General features: G+C 44.4%; 1 protein-coding gene across 1 annotated transcript in view; it reads right to left on the minus strand.

Annotated features, from left to right (window-relative positions):
- CARNMT1 (carnosine N-methyltransferase 1) overlaps positions 1–12,753 on the minus strand; it is a 197,872-nt gene that overhangs the window by 39,994 nt on the left and 145,125 nt on the right. The window contains exon 6 of the mRNA XM_086961282.1: positions 3,431–3,544. Within this exon, the coding sequence (XP_086817408.1) occupies positions 3,431–3,544 (114 nt within the window). The remainder of the gene's footprint in view (positions 1–3,430; positions 3,545–12,753) is intronic.

The raw sequence follows: 12,753 nt of genomic DNA on the forward strand, positions 1-12,753 counted from the left end.
CTGCAAATTAAGTATATACAAGTTGGTGATCCCCCTGACACCAGGCAACACCCTCTAAAAACTGCTTTGCGGTACCCACGAGGGCACATTGCAGCGTTACAGCAAAATCCCAGGAGGGGTGAAGCAAGGATAGTCTTTCATTGTTCCAATGCAACATAATTCTGATTGGTCAGCCTGAATGTGTCAAAATTTGTGCAACCACCACCCATAAATTACATTGTCTCATGTGCCTGCCTTATTGAGGTTAGCAGTGAGCATTTGATTTTCATGAGGTTCTTGACCCCAGCAAAACCTGCACAGTGTAGGAATCTGTTAACCTGTGCCATTTTGAAGCCCAGTCAAGGGAGACATACCTCTGTAAGTCGTGAACGTTTTATTTCCCAAAATCTTGCTTCCGAGGAGAACATGCCAGAATATCGTTTGAAGTAAAGTAACTCATGTCAGTTCTACTTCAGAATATTGATCTCTAGGACTATAAGAGAAGTTAGTCACCTTGCTAGGTCTACTAACCAATTCGACTTCAACAGGTATCAAACACCAACAAAATATTTTCTTCAGCATTACAATAATCATACACTCCACACGCTAACAAATAATGGAACAAATGAACAAATGCGCTCACATCCAAGCCCACATTTCCACTTGCACACATCATACAAACACACTTAAAAACAGCCAGACCTACTGGATTATAGTCAACAGTTGGTCCTAGACATAGATTCAACAGGCAACACAGTTCATATAATACTATATTTTGAAATATTTCTTTATGGTCACCTTTGGATTAAATCACTAAGGTTGATGTAAAACAGAACATGATAGATATAGTAGCCCAGAATGTCAATTAGTACATGAAAAACACAGCTGAAACAATTAAGTCTCAATGGAGTCCAGGAACTCTTATTTAATATACATTTCGAAAATGGCAATTATAAAATTATTTACAAAAAACAAAGGGTTCTAATATCAATAAAGTGCACAGAAAGGAGTGAAAGTAAAGTGCTCAAGTGATTGATCAAGAGGATCAATGAAACAAAGTGAAAATGATTTATGTACAGGAATGAGCCTGCCCTAACTCTTATAGCTCGCAAAAAATGTAATTCTTTTTCACTAGCACCTGATTTGAAAATCCTCCGTATTCCTTGATTTGCAATACTAGCAAGGGGATTGGGAGAGGGGGGCGGGGCAGGAAATTGTAGGTGCAGGCTCCAAAGGAGAATGTCTACGTTTCGACCCAAAAAGGAAACCGGGTAACTGAATTTCTCAAGGACCGGTCTTCATCAGACGGGGCGAGGGAGTAGGGGGCGAAGGGTTACTCAATGTGCACGTAGGTTAAAATAACCCCAAGGTCAGTGGGCACCCTTAAATGGCTTGCCACTTGTGAGATGTTAATCCGCACCCAAATTATTATTTTTCACTGTAACCCTTCGCCCCGTCCTGATGTAGACCCGTCCTTGAGGAATTCAGAGGAATTCAGTTACCCGGTTTCCTTTTTGGGTCGAAAAGTCGACATTCTCCTTTAGAGCCTGCACCTACAATTTCCTGCCCCCCCCTCCCAATCCCCTTGCTAGTATTGCAAATCAAGGAATACGGAGGATTTTCAAATCATGTGCCAGTGAAAAAGAATTACAATTTTTGCGAGCTTCCTGTACATAAATCATTTTCACTTCGTTTCATTGATCCTCTTGATCAATCACTTGAGCACTTACTTTCACTCTTTTCTGTGCACTTCATTGATATTAGAACCCCTTGTTTTTTGTAAATAATTTTATAATTGCCATTTTCGAAATGTATATTAAATAAGAGTCCCTGGACTTCATTGAGACTTTCAGGTAGATTCATCAAAGACCCGTTTTGCGAGTCTGTAATAGCGATTCATAAGGAATCGCTATTACAGACTCGCAAAACGGGATTCATGTAGGAATCGCAAAATTAAATGCGATTCCTACACAATCCTTATTTGCGATTAGCAAATTGCTAAATCGCAAATAAGGAATAACTCCCCATTCATTCCTATGGGCCAAAAGGCCCATAGGAATGAATGGGGAGTATTCCTTATTTGCGATTAGCAATTTGCTAATCGCAAATAAGATAGCGATTTAAAGGGTGCCAGGGGTGTCCAAAGGACACCCTGTAGCACCCCTCAAATGCACATTTGAACAGGTGTTGCGCACACACATGTCCAAAGGACATGTGTGTGTGTAACATGCAAAAGAAAAAAATGCACTAAAGTGCTTTTTACTCTTTTTTCGCAATTTACCACGAAGTCAGATTTCGTGGTAAATTGCGACCAAATATTGCGAATTCGCAATTTCAAATAGGGCGATGAATTGCATTTAAGGAATCTCTATTAGAGATTCCTTAAATCCAATTCCTCGCAAATATGCGATTTCGCAAATAGCGATTTTTGCATTAGGGATGATGAATCCCAAGTGCAAAAATCGCACTCGCAAAGGGCCAGATTCTCAGAATCTGGCCCTTTGCGAGCGCAATTTTGTTTCATGAATTGGGCTGTTAATTGTTTCAGCTGTGTTTTTCATGTACTAATTGACATTCTGGGCTACTATATCTATCATGTTCTGTTTTACATCAACCTTAGTGATTTAATCCAAAGGTGACCATAAAGAAATATTTCGAAATATAGTATTATATGAACTGTGTTGCATGTTGAATCTATGTCTAGGACCAACTGTTGATTATAACACTTGATACCCAGGTCCTCTGACTACAATTGGGTTACCCCCTGTTTTATAACCAGACCTACTGTATTAGTCATTGCTTGTTCTTATTTAGGGAAACTATTAGCAGTCACAAGGCTTAATGAAAGATGGTGAAATTGATTTTTCAAGTCATTAATAAAACTCTCCTAAACACTTTCACAAATTCCATGTACCAAAACAGCATTACAATAGTTTGCTTACGAAACAAAAGGTCTACAGAAATGATATCATTTGGTATGAGGCCCGACCCATGCTAGTGCCCATATCGGTACAATAACATTCTCATAAGTGCTAACTGAATCAACTGTTCATTTTTAAGAACAGAGGACTATTTCAAAATGTTATTTTCCACATTTTCACACTAGTTTATTTTTCCAAATCTTTCCAGTGATTCAGGCAGCTCTGCTAAAATAATATAATTTAAAAAATAAAATAAATTGGAGTACTTAAGCGTGTATGGCACACATGAAATGTGATTCGTGCATACAAATGGATACAAATGTTCACTCAGCTGGCTGACCTGCAGATTTTCACGGTGACACACTCAAACCACGTTTACAATTTTTAAGAGCAAGTGCCATAATAATAGTTAAAGTCCTACTAGGTGAAAATCTAGCAGCGGCACGCTTTAGTAATTAGGTAGGTCATGTGCTTGATGGTGTTGAATAATATTTGGAGATATAAAATATTGCATTTATAGCAAGACTTACCCAAGTTTACCCATATTCCTCCTGGTTTGAGGATATTCCAGATTGTCTCAATGTAGTCAATAATATTATGTGCGGTGTCTATAAAGAAGCAGGTTGCTATACAATTCCAAGCATCTGTTGAAAAACAGGAAATGTTAAGTTCATGGGGACTGCTGTAGACTTAGCTTATAAGGTTCTTTGTACATTGCCACTGCAATATCAAGAACAACAAAAATACAACAACTAAAAATGAATATCACTACATTTATGCAGAGCTACTCAAATTATGAAATTGGCAGCATTTTCTGCAAAATTATGGATTTGCTGCACTTGCAGCATTATCCATCTGCAGATTTAACCAAAAACAATTTGTTCCTAGCTCAAACGGATCACACATTCCTAAAAACATGGCAACACATGTACCTGTGCAGTGGAAAGCTCTTTGCAAAGGTTCCCTGGTAGTCTTTCAATTGCTTATAGCTGTTTTTGATTGTTACACTGGTACTAATAAGGTGAAATCTTTGTCAGGGCAGAGTGATCATGTGTAAAAATGACAATAGGGACAGTATTACAACCCAAAGAAAAAGGACAGCATTATGTTGCATTAATTTACCTTTTCTTGCTGCATAATTTAGAGTACCCTGTGCATTATATGGGCCTCCCCGCCGCATAAATCCAGTGACCCTGCATATATGTTGCAAGCCACAGGTCCAATACCCTGCCTTCATCTTTATTTCTAGTCTCCATCCAATCATCCGGCAGGTTTCCAACAGGTTATGCAAGTTGAAATCAGATGTTTTGCACAGGGGGCGTGTTTCTATCAATTTCATACTTGAGTCTAGCACTCCCATCAAGCAGAGAACAACCACTGGAAATGCAATAGGTCTCACCTTTGTTTAAGTTAAAGCTATTTGCTTTCTTAATGGAATTATATTTTAGCTATGTCTTATTGAGTGTTTGTATGTGATAGGTTGTGCCTTTATGTTGGTTGAATTGTAATTGTTATGTGTGTAGTATTTTAACACATAGCGTTAGAAGGAGAAGAGCAGTGTTTAAGACTTCGGACGGAGAGTGAGTAGAAGAATAGATGAGGGTTAATGAAGTATAGCGAGGAGGAGAGTAGCATGAGGCAGAAGAAAGGGGAGTAGAGTAGTAGGAGGGAGAAGGAAGAAGGCGTCTAGGAGTTTAGCGTGATTTTGAAGGAAGGAAAGTGTGGAGAGCAGTTTGAGGCATAAGGAAGGAGAGAGGGAGTTACAAAAGCTCTAGTTTAGATCAAGACGACCAGGACCAGAAAGGGAAGCTCATTTCAAACTTCGGCTGATAGTATAGCTGCCCCATTCTAAAAGCGAACAACTGCATATGGTTTTCACAACACTAACAAAAACTATCTTTTGATCAAAAGATGTGCCTAGCAGTCTTAATATTGGTCAGTCTGCTAAAACATTTGTATTTAGCGAACAGCTATGTTTGCGAAGATGCTCAAATTACCATGCAGAAAGCACATACGTACATTCCGAGATATCCGTTGTCCGAAACTACAAAGCGCATCGCCAGTGAAATAATTATAAAAGTAATTTACGCAATGGCATTTAATTATAATCCTGGTGATAAAACAGCAGGCGGCTGCCTAGCAACTCGGGGTGATGGTTCTGGTTCGTAGTTCCACGTACTATAATGCAATTACCACTTGGGGACCGTCCAAAAAGGATAAGTTACTTACCTATAATCCTAGTTCTCTTCCAGGGGTGTCCTCATCAAAGTCTAAGCACATGAATACCCCCAACCATGCGCGGGACCCTGGAAACAAACATTTATGTGGAAACCATATATGTAGCTATATAACAATAAAAACACAATGTAGCCTTCCATAAAACAAAGTGCAATCATCCGAGCCCAACACCAGATGGCGATCTATTCATAATGTACCATCTGCAGCCCATATGCCTCGAACATATAATTCCAATAAAGCAGGGTGAAAGAAAACAGTTGAAAACTGCTTAATGCGCAGCAGAAAACATAATCGTGCAAAGAGGAATGACAGAACATTGCCAGCACATAGGCTGCATTGTAAAAACATCAGTGTAGAAAGCTGAAACGCTAACCCACAGAAATACACAGAATAAACCGGCACCGTGCCTTTAAGGCAGTAATGACCACTAGCGTCCATCACTCCTCAGGGCTGAAAGGTTAAGTCAGTTGTTCTTTGCAGAGACCCGAAGACCATGGCACAAAGAGATGACCTGTATCTTGATCACTTGCCCGGGGAGGCGGGTGGGTTGCTTAGGACTTTGATGAGGATACCCCTGGAAGAGAACTAGGATTACAGGTAAGTAACATCTTTCTCTTCCAGGGGATCCTCATAAACAGTCATAAGCACATGAATAGAATAGCAAGCCCATCCCCCTCATCCTGCGGGCAAATGACAAGTATAAAATAAAGATACATTGTTAAAAAAACATTTCAAAGACTCCAATTAAGCTAGGATTGGAACAGTTTCCTCAAGGAGGCTTGGCCTACTTGGGTATCCGCTCTGGAGTCAGAGTCCAGACAGTAATGTCTGGTAAACTTATGAACAGACTTCCAAGTTGCAGCCTTGCAAATCTCGGCCATCGGTACATTGTGTAAGAAAGCTATTATAGAAGCCTTTCCCCTAGTAGAGTGAGCTTTAGGGGAGGCTAACAGACTTTTTCGCTAACTGGTAGGCCAATTTAATACAGAACACTATCCACCTTGAAATAAATCGTTTGGAGGCTGGAAAGCCTGCCCTACCAGAGCCGAAGTTTACAAACAATTGAACAACCTTTCTAATGGATTTTGTTCCCTCCAAATAGAATTGGAGAACCCTCTTAAGGTCTAATGAATGAAGAGAACTTTCTGCTGGTGTATCAGGATTGGGGGAAAAAAGAGGGCAGAGAATTTGTCTGGTTGACATGAAAGTCAGACACCACTTTGGGTAGGAAAGAAGGGTGAATTCTCAAAACCACCCTATTGTGATGGAAAACCGTATATGGTTCCTTAGAACAGAGTGCTTAGATTTCACTTACTCTGTGTGCTGATGTAATAGCCACCAGAAAGGCTACTTTCCATGTAAGGTGTTGTCACGTAGCCTTATGAATAGGTTTGAAAGGAGGACCCATCAATTTTGACAAAACTAGATTCAACTCCCTAGGAAGAGAATGAGGTCGGGCAATGAGATAAACCTTCAACCCCTGAAGAAGTCCTTGACCACCTGAAGGCGACAGAAAGACTGTTGGTTAGGTGATTTTCTATAGGCTGTAATGGCCGCCAAAGGAACCTTTATGGAAGTGTATTTCAAACCAGATTTGGCCAAGTATAGCAGATACTGCAAGATTACCTCTTCTTGCCCACGAGTCTGACTCCAACCATTACGCATACACCACAAATAAAATCTAAGGAAGAAGTTCTTGTGGATGGTCTCTGACTCCCTCAAAATGTCCATGCAGTCCTGAAGAAGGTTCAAATGTCCGTACTGCAGGCCTCAGGAGGCATGCTGCCAAGCTCAGAGAGGGAAGGCTGGGGTGCAGAATCTTCCCTCCCATTTTGGTCAGAAGGTCCGGCCTGCACTGGAGTCTCCTGTGCGGACAGATCAAGAGTTACAATTGGTCTGGATACCACCATTGGCGCGGCCAGTCCGGTGCTATCAGGATCATCTTCATCCTGGATCAGATGAGCTTGGTCACCACCTTTGGGATGAGAGGACGGAGCGGAATGGCGTATGCAACGTCCTGGACCAGTCTATCAAAAGAGCATTCCCTCTTGTTCCTGGTCAGTAAAATCTGGACGCGAAGGCATGGAATTTTCTGTTTAGATCCTCTGCAAAGAGGTCGATGGATGGACGACCCCATTGATGACAAATGTCCGCCACTCCCTCGTCGTTGAGCACCCAGTCTTCTTGTTCTTCGAAGTGCCGACTGAGAGCGTCTGCTCCCACGTTCTGTTCTCCTGGTAAATGCGCCGCCATGATCGAGAGGTTCCTGGCCAGCAGCCAGTGCCAGATCGCTTGAGATTCCAGAGACAGAGGGCGAATGTGTGTTCCACCTTGTTTAAGTAATACATGGTGGTTGTATTGTCCGTTTGTATCAGAATCGACTGACTGAATCGATGGATGGAATGCCTTGAGGGCCAAATGAACCGCCTGCAGTTCTAACATGTTGATATGATAGGTCTGCTTCTTGCTGGTCCATCTGCCCAGAGTCTGCAGTTGACCCAGATGTGCTCCCCATCCCTGAAGAGAAGCATCTGTGATCAGTGAAGGTTTTGGAAAAGGTTGATGGAATGTGACTCCCACTAGAAGATTCTTTGGCTGAATACACCAGAGAATGGACTTTTTCGCTGCTTGAGAGAGGAGAATTCGGTCTTCCCAATGACCCAAGAATTGGTCCCATTTGTCCTCAAGATACTGCTGCAACGGTCTCATTCTAAATCTGGAGTTGGGTATGAGAAAGATGCAGAGGCCATCAACCCCAGTAGAGACGCCACTTGCCTTACTGATGGTCGATGTGCTTGAAGAATGATATGTATGTATATGTATGTATAGGCATTTATATAGCGCACTACTTACCCGTAGGGTCCCAAGGCGCTTCGACCGCTGCGAAACCCTTCCTGGCTTCCCTGAGAGATGGTCCCTTAATGGGTATCTCCAGGGTGAGACCAGGCATCCCCGGCGGTCTGGTGGGGCCGTTAGTGAAGATGAGGCAAGCTAATGCCCAGAGTTGCCGAGTGTGATCGCTGATCAGAGTGGGCACCGAGGCGAGAGAATTATCGAGCCCGCTGACCCTGGTCCAGAAACCTGCCGCGCCGGGAATCGAACCCTAGTCCCGGGCCGTCCTCTGCTCTCGGGTCTGCCGCCTCAAACCAGTGAGCCACACTACTTCACTTTTTTTTTATTGCATTTGTTTCGGATTGATGACCGTCTCGCCTCCAAAGAAAGCACTTTTTCTAGGCCGGAGTACAAGGTGGAGCAACTGAGTGGGCTTATGAACTAATTTTGCCATGTTCACATGAATGCCAAAGCGTGAAGGAGATTTAAGCAGATGTGGTAGTGGTGCTGCACCATTTGAGGAGATGATCCCTTCAACAGCCAGACGTCCAGGTATGAATACACAAACAGGCCTTGGCGATGTAATGCAGCCGCCACCAATGCCATGCATTTCGTGAATACCTGTGGGGCAGATTTGAGGCCGAACGGTAAGACTCTGAACTGGTAATGCTTTGCGCCTACCATGAATCTCAGGAACTTGTGATGTTGTGGGGCAATTGGAATGTGTAAGTACGCATCTTGCAGATCTAGAGAACACATCAAAGCTCCTTTCCTTAGATGTGGAAATATTAGTGCCAACATACGAAACTTCTTTCGGATGAACTTGTTCAGAGATCGGAGAACTAGAATAGGTCTGGACTTGTTTGTTTGGTCTTTTTTCGGAACAAGGAAATATCTGGAGTAGACTCCTTTTCCCCTCTGGGCAGGAGGGACCTCTTCTATGGCTAGTTTCTTCAGAAGGGTTGACCCTTCCTGATGCAGCAGTTTCAGGTGTTGAGGACCTGATCTCAACAGAGGAATGTCCCTTGGAGGTGCGCAGAAACGTAGCGCGTATCCATTGCGCAACTTCAAATACTTCCTCCCACTGGAGTGTGCAACGGTGCTAGAGGAAGCAGAAAATCATTGCTTGCCTCGAGTTTTAGCTGTGGAAGAGGACTGATCTCGATGCCCTCCTCAGCCTCTCGAGGAACGACAGACAGCCTTGGTATTGAGATTTGGTTAGTTTGTTTGAGACCATTGAGGGGTTTGAACCCTGTTGGTAATTTTTGCGGTTACTGGTTCTGTAGCATCGTTTGAACTCCTTTTACTTCTCCAGGCCCACAGCCTTTAGTGTATCCAACTTGGCCTTCATTCTGGCCATCTCCCCGTCAGTGTGCGATCCGAAAAGGGAGTTACCAGAGAATTGAAGATTCAAAATACACTGCTGAGCTTGCGGTTAACAGCGCCCCTTCGTGGAGAATCTCTGCGAAGTCTTGTTGATCCTCCATTGGCAGCTTCTCTTTAAAACGCTCCAACAAATTCCATAAGTACCTGTTGTAACGGCCCAGCAGGGCAGCAGCGCTAGACACCTTAAGAGAAAATGCTGCAGAGTCGCAGACCTTTCTCCACCAAAAATACTGTGTCTACTCTCCTTGTGTGGAGGAGCTGCAGAGGAAGAAGCCACTGTGTGTGTCTTCTTTGCAGCTGTGATGATGACAGAATCCGGTGGAGGATTTGACTTCAGATCCGATGTAGCAGGTTTATACTTTTTCAGGATCCGAGACGGAGTTGCCTTAATTGAGAATGGGGTGAGGAAAAGGTCCAATACCGGTTCAAGGAGACCAGGGACTAGAGGGAGTAATGGTCTAGCCGCCGACCTCTGATGGAGGGTCTCGAAAATGATTGAAGTGGTGGTCTGAGTGCTCAGCTTCTGTGCTCCTCTAACGAGGACATCGTGGAAGGTGTTAACATCATCAATGGGTGACTCTTGAGGGAGGGCTATCCATAAGGGTAGGAGAGTAGTCTCTTTTGGAGGAGTGCGTCAAAGAGGACGACAAAGATGGTGTTCTTCGTCTTTTGCAAGGAGCATGAGTTGATCTATGCTCCGGAGATTTGCCTCGGTGATCCCTGGCCAAATAGTGGGGGACATGTCCACCTCCTGCACCAGACGTTGTAGAGGGGATCTGTGAGTGGACTGGAATAGTCCGTATGGCCGCTGAGCATGACCGGAGAATTCGTTCTGCCAGTGATAGAGAGGTTGAAGCCATCTGGGCAAAAGACGAATCACAGGAGATCACTGTCTCCGTAGAGAGCTTCTTGGAGATCTTCTTGTCTGCTCTGGGGAATGAGCAGAAGAGCTGCTTGATGTCGAGAGCACCTGGGGAGAGCTCATAATAGAATGAGAGGACTCTGCGATCTTTGGAGCGTGACCGGCGTCTTGATGAACGATGCAACGTCGATGGGGAGTGTCTCAAAGTCGACCAACTATGCGTCACCATCACTGGTGAATCCTTACGGCGGGATCTTCTAGACGACGACCTCTCCTTGTGTTTCGATGTTGTATGATGTGACGCCGAACACCTGGACCTGACGGTCTTCGACGTAGAGCGTACAGGAGAACCCAACGAAGTACGAATCGATAAAGAAATCCTTCTCGACATCATGTCTTTGGGCCTTTCAGATCTCTTTCTCGACACTGATCATCTTCTGGAAGCCAGCGGAGTAGAGATCGGGGCACTTGCCGACGGAGACCTCCATCTCGGCGTCGAACGACACCTAGTATACTTGACTCTAGATCTCGACGACGAGTCCTTCGCCATCGATGAAGATGTAGCCCACGACGTTGAACGTCGCCTGGATGACAACAACAAAGGAGTTGAGTGCCTTGCCTCTGGTGACAAGGCACGTCTTGTTGTTGACTGCGGCCTGGTTGATGGCAAAGGAGACACCCGTTTCGACACCGATGATCCGGCGACGGCGGAGAATGTTTCGAAGTCAAACACCGACTTGACGGTGATGATGAAACCAACTATTAGCCATGCTAGACAACATCAAAAAGTACGCTTCGGGGATGGCATAACATTATGAAACTGTAGACTTATGACATACCAGACATAGTAACACCAGTATAAGTACTCTGCACCACAGACGATTAGCATCAAACTCGCAGTTTGAGAGACAGCCTGCTAAAAGGGTACTGTTGGGATCGGAGTATGGGTAAACTTTGTAAACCCATTTCACTCCCAGTAAAAAGCTTGAAGCAACATGCGCATGGTCGGAATTGTGTTGGAGTGCCTTTATCATTTAAACCCCTTGATGTAGTGAAGCTGTTGCTATGTTGCTGAGCTGGGAGTATGAGTGGGCATACACCTGGACAAGGAATTCGCTTCCTGGGTCATGCTTTCATCAGTGCGATACACACCAGGCTGTGCAGTTAAGATACTGCTGCACAGACCAAGTTGTGCAGTACCTCGTACAGTGCAGAAAGAGGTACACCCAATCCACTGTTCTACTAAAAGGTAAGCCACACAGCATGAGGCAGCGAACAGCACTCTTCCATGAGCCCACTCCGGGGTTTGGGGTGGTGGGACGGACAGGACCCGCTGCCTCACCCTCTAACCTAAACAATGAGCGAGGGCTAGGGCGTTACTGGCTCACCTTCTCTCCAGCCAGTCTGAGCCACTATGAATTCCACAGCTCAGACGCAAGACCCTGAAAATAGTTCAAACGTGTGCCTTTCCATAACTTATGTGACTAACACAAACCTCGCCCTGCAAGATGCTTTCAGAACATCTGGAGAACATCGAACTACATGAGATTTCAGGCCCATATTCCAAGGCACAGAAGTGCACCAGCAGGCAACATGCCTTCTGCACAGAAGTGCCCTGCAGCAGCAGAGAAGGCTGTGGGTCCTTTATGCCAGCAGCAGCCACGGAGACTCAGGGGCGAGATGGCCGCACCAACGGGTAGGGGAGTAAGCAGAGCATATAAGCACGGCACAGCTAAGTTTGCCCTCCGCCTCGGGAAGCACATAAATAATGAAGAGCGCAACTCTGGGAACTTTGTTTGGGATGGGGAGGGAGGAGAGAGTAGGATTTCCAATCAGGAGCCGGTAAACAATCTATGAGCACACCCTCCTATGTCGTAGGAAACAAAGATGGCGTCGGCCTGTCCAGATGGGCAGCCCTAAAAATGGACTGGGCGGTAACAAAAAAGCCTGATTTCCAATCATGCGCCATCATTTAACAAACGATGACGCAAGCCAATGGAAAAGAGGGGCATGGCTCCAAGTCCCCTTCTGAAATCGTATCAATTCCAAGAAGCCCTCGCAGTGCGAGCAGCGCTAGCGCGCTACAACGCCAGGCGAGACCTAAAAGGCTTGCCAAGAGCTAATAGGATGGTCACCAGCCAGAAGTAAAACAGTCACAGTCTCATGCACATGCTGTGCCTTACATTTTAACAGACTAATCTTGAGAAAAACAGGTCAAGTTCAATTTAGCTGCACTACTTATTTCAGTGACAGGACAGGTATTTGGATACAGATTTATATCCGGTGAAATGAACAAACTATAGGAAAGTTATTGCCACAGTGATTACGGTATTCGAACACCTTCCCCTTTGCCCCTTCACACCTGGATGAGAGTTGCCTGTGCCAGCAGGTAGGCGTGGAAAATATCAAGAATAAAGACAAATGTTACTCTGCATTTGTTTCTAGTGCTGCAGATTCACTCTTGCCATCTAGAATAGGGCTCGGACGTCTTTAAGTGCTTTATCTATGAATAAGTATTTTGAGGCACAAAATGCA

The sequence above is a fragment of the Lissotriton vulgaris genome, chromosome 3_1, assembly GCF_964263255.1.
Source record: "Lissotriton vulgaris chromosome 3_1, aLisVul1.2, whole genome shotgun sequence".
NCBI lineage: Eukaryota > Metazoa > Chordata > Amphibia > Caudata > Salamandridae > Lissotriton > Lissotriton vulgaris.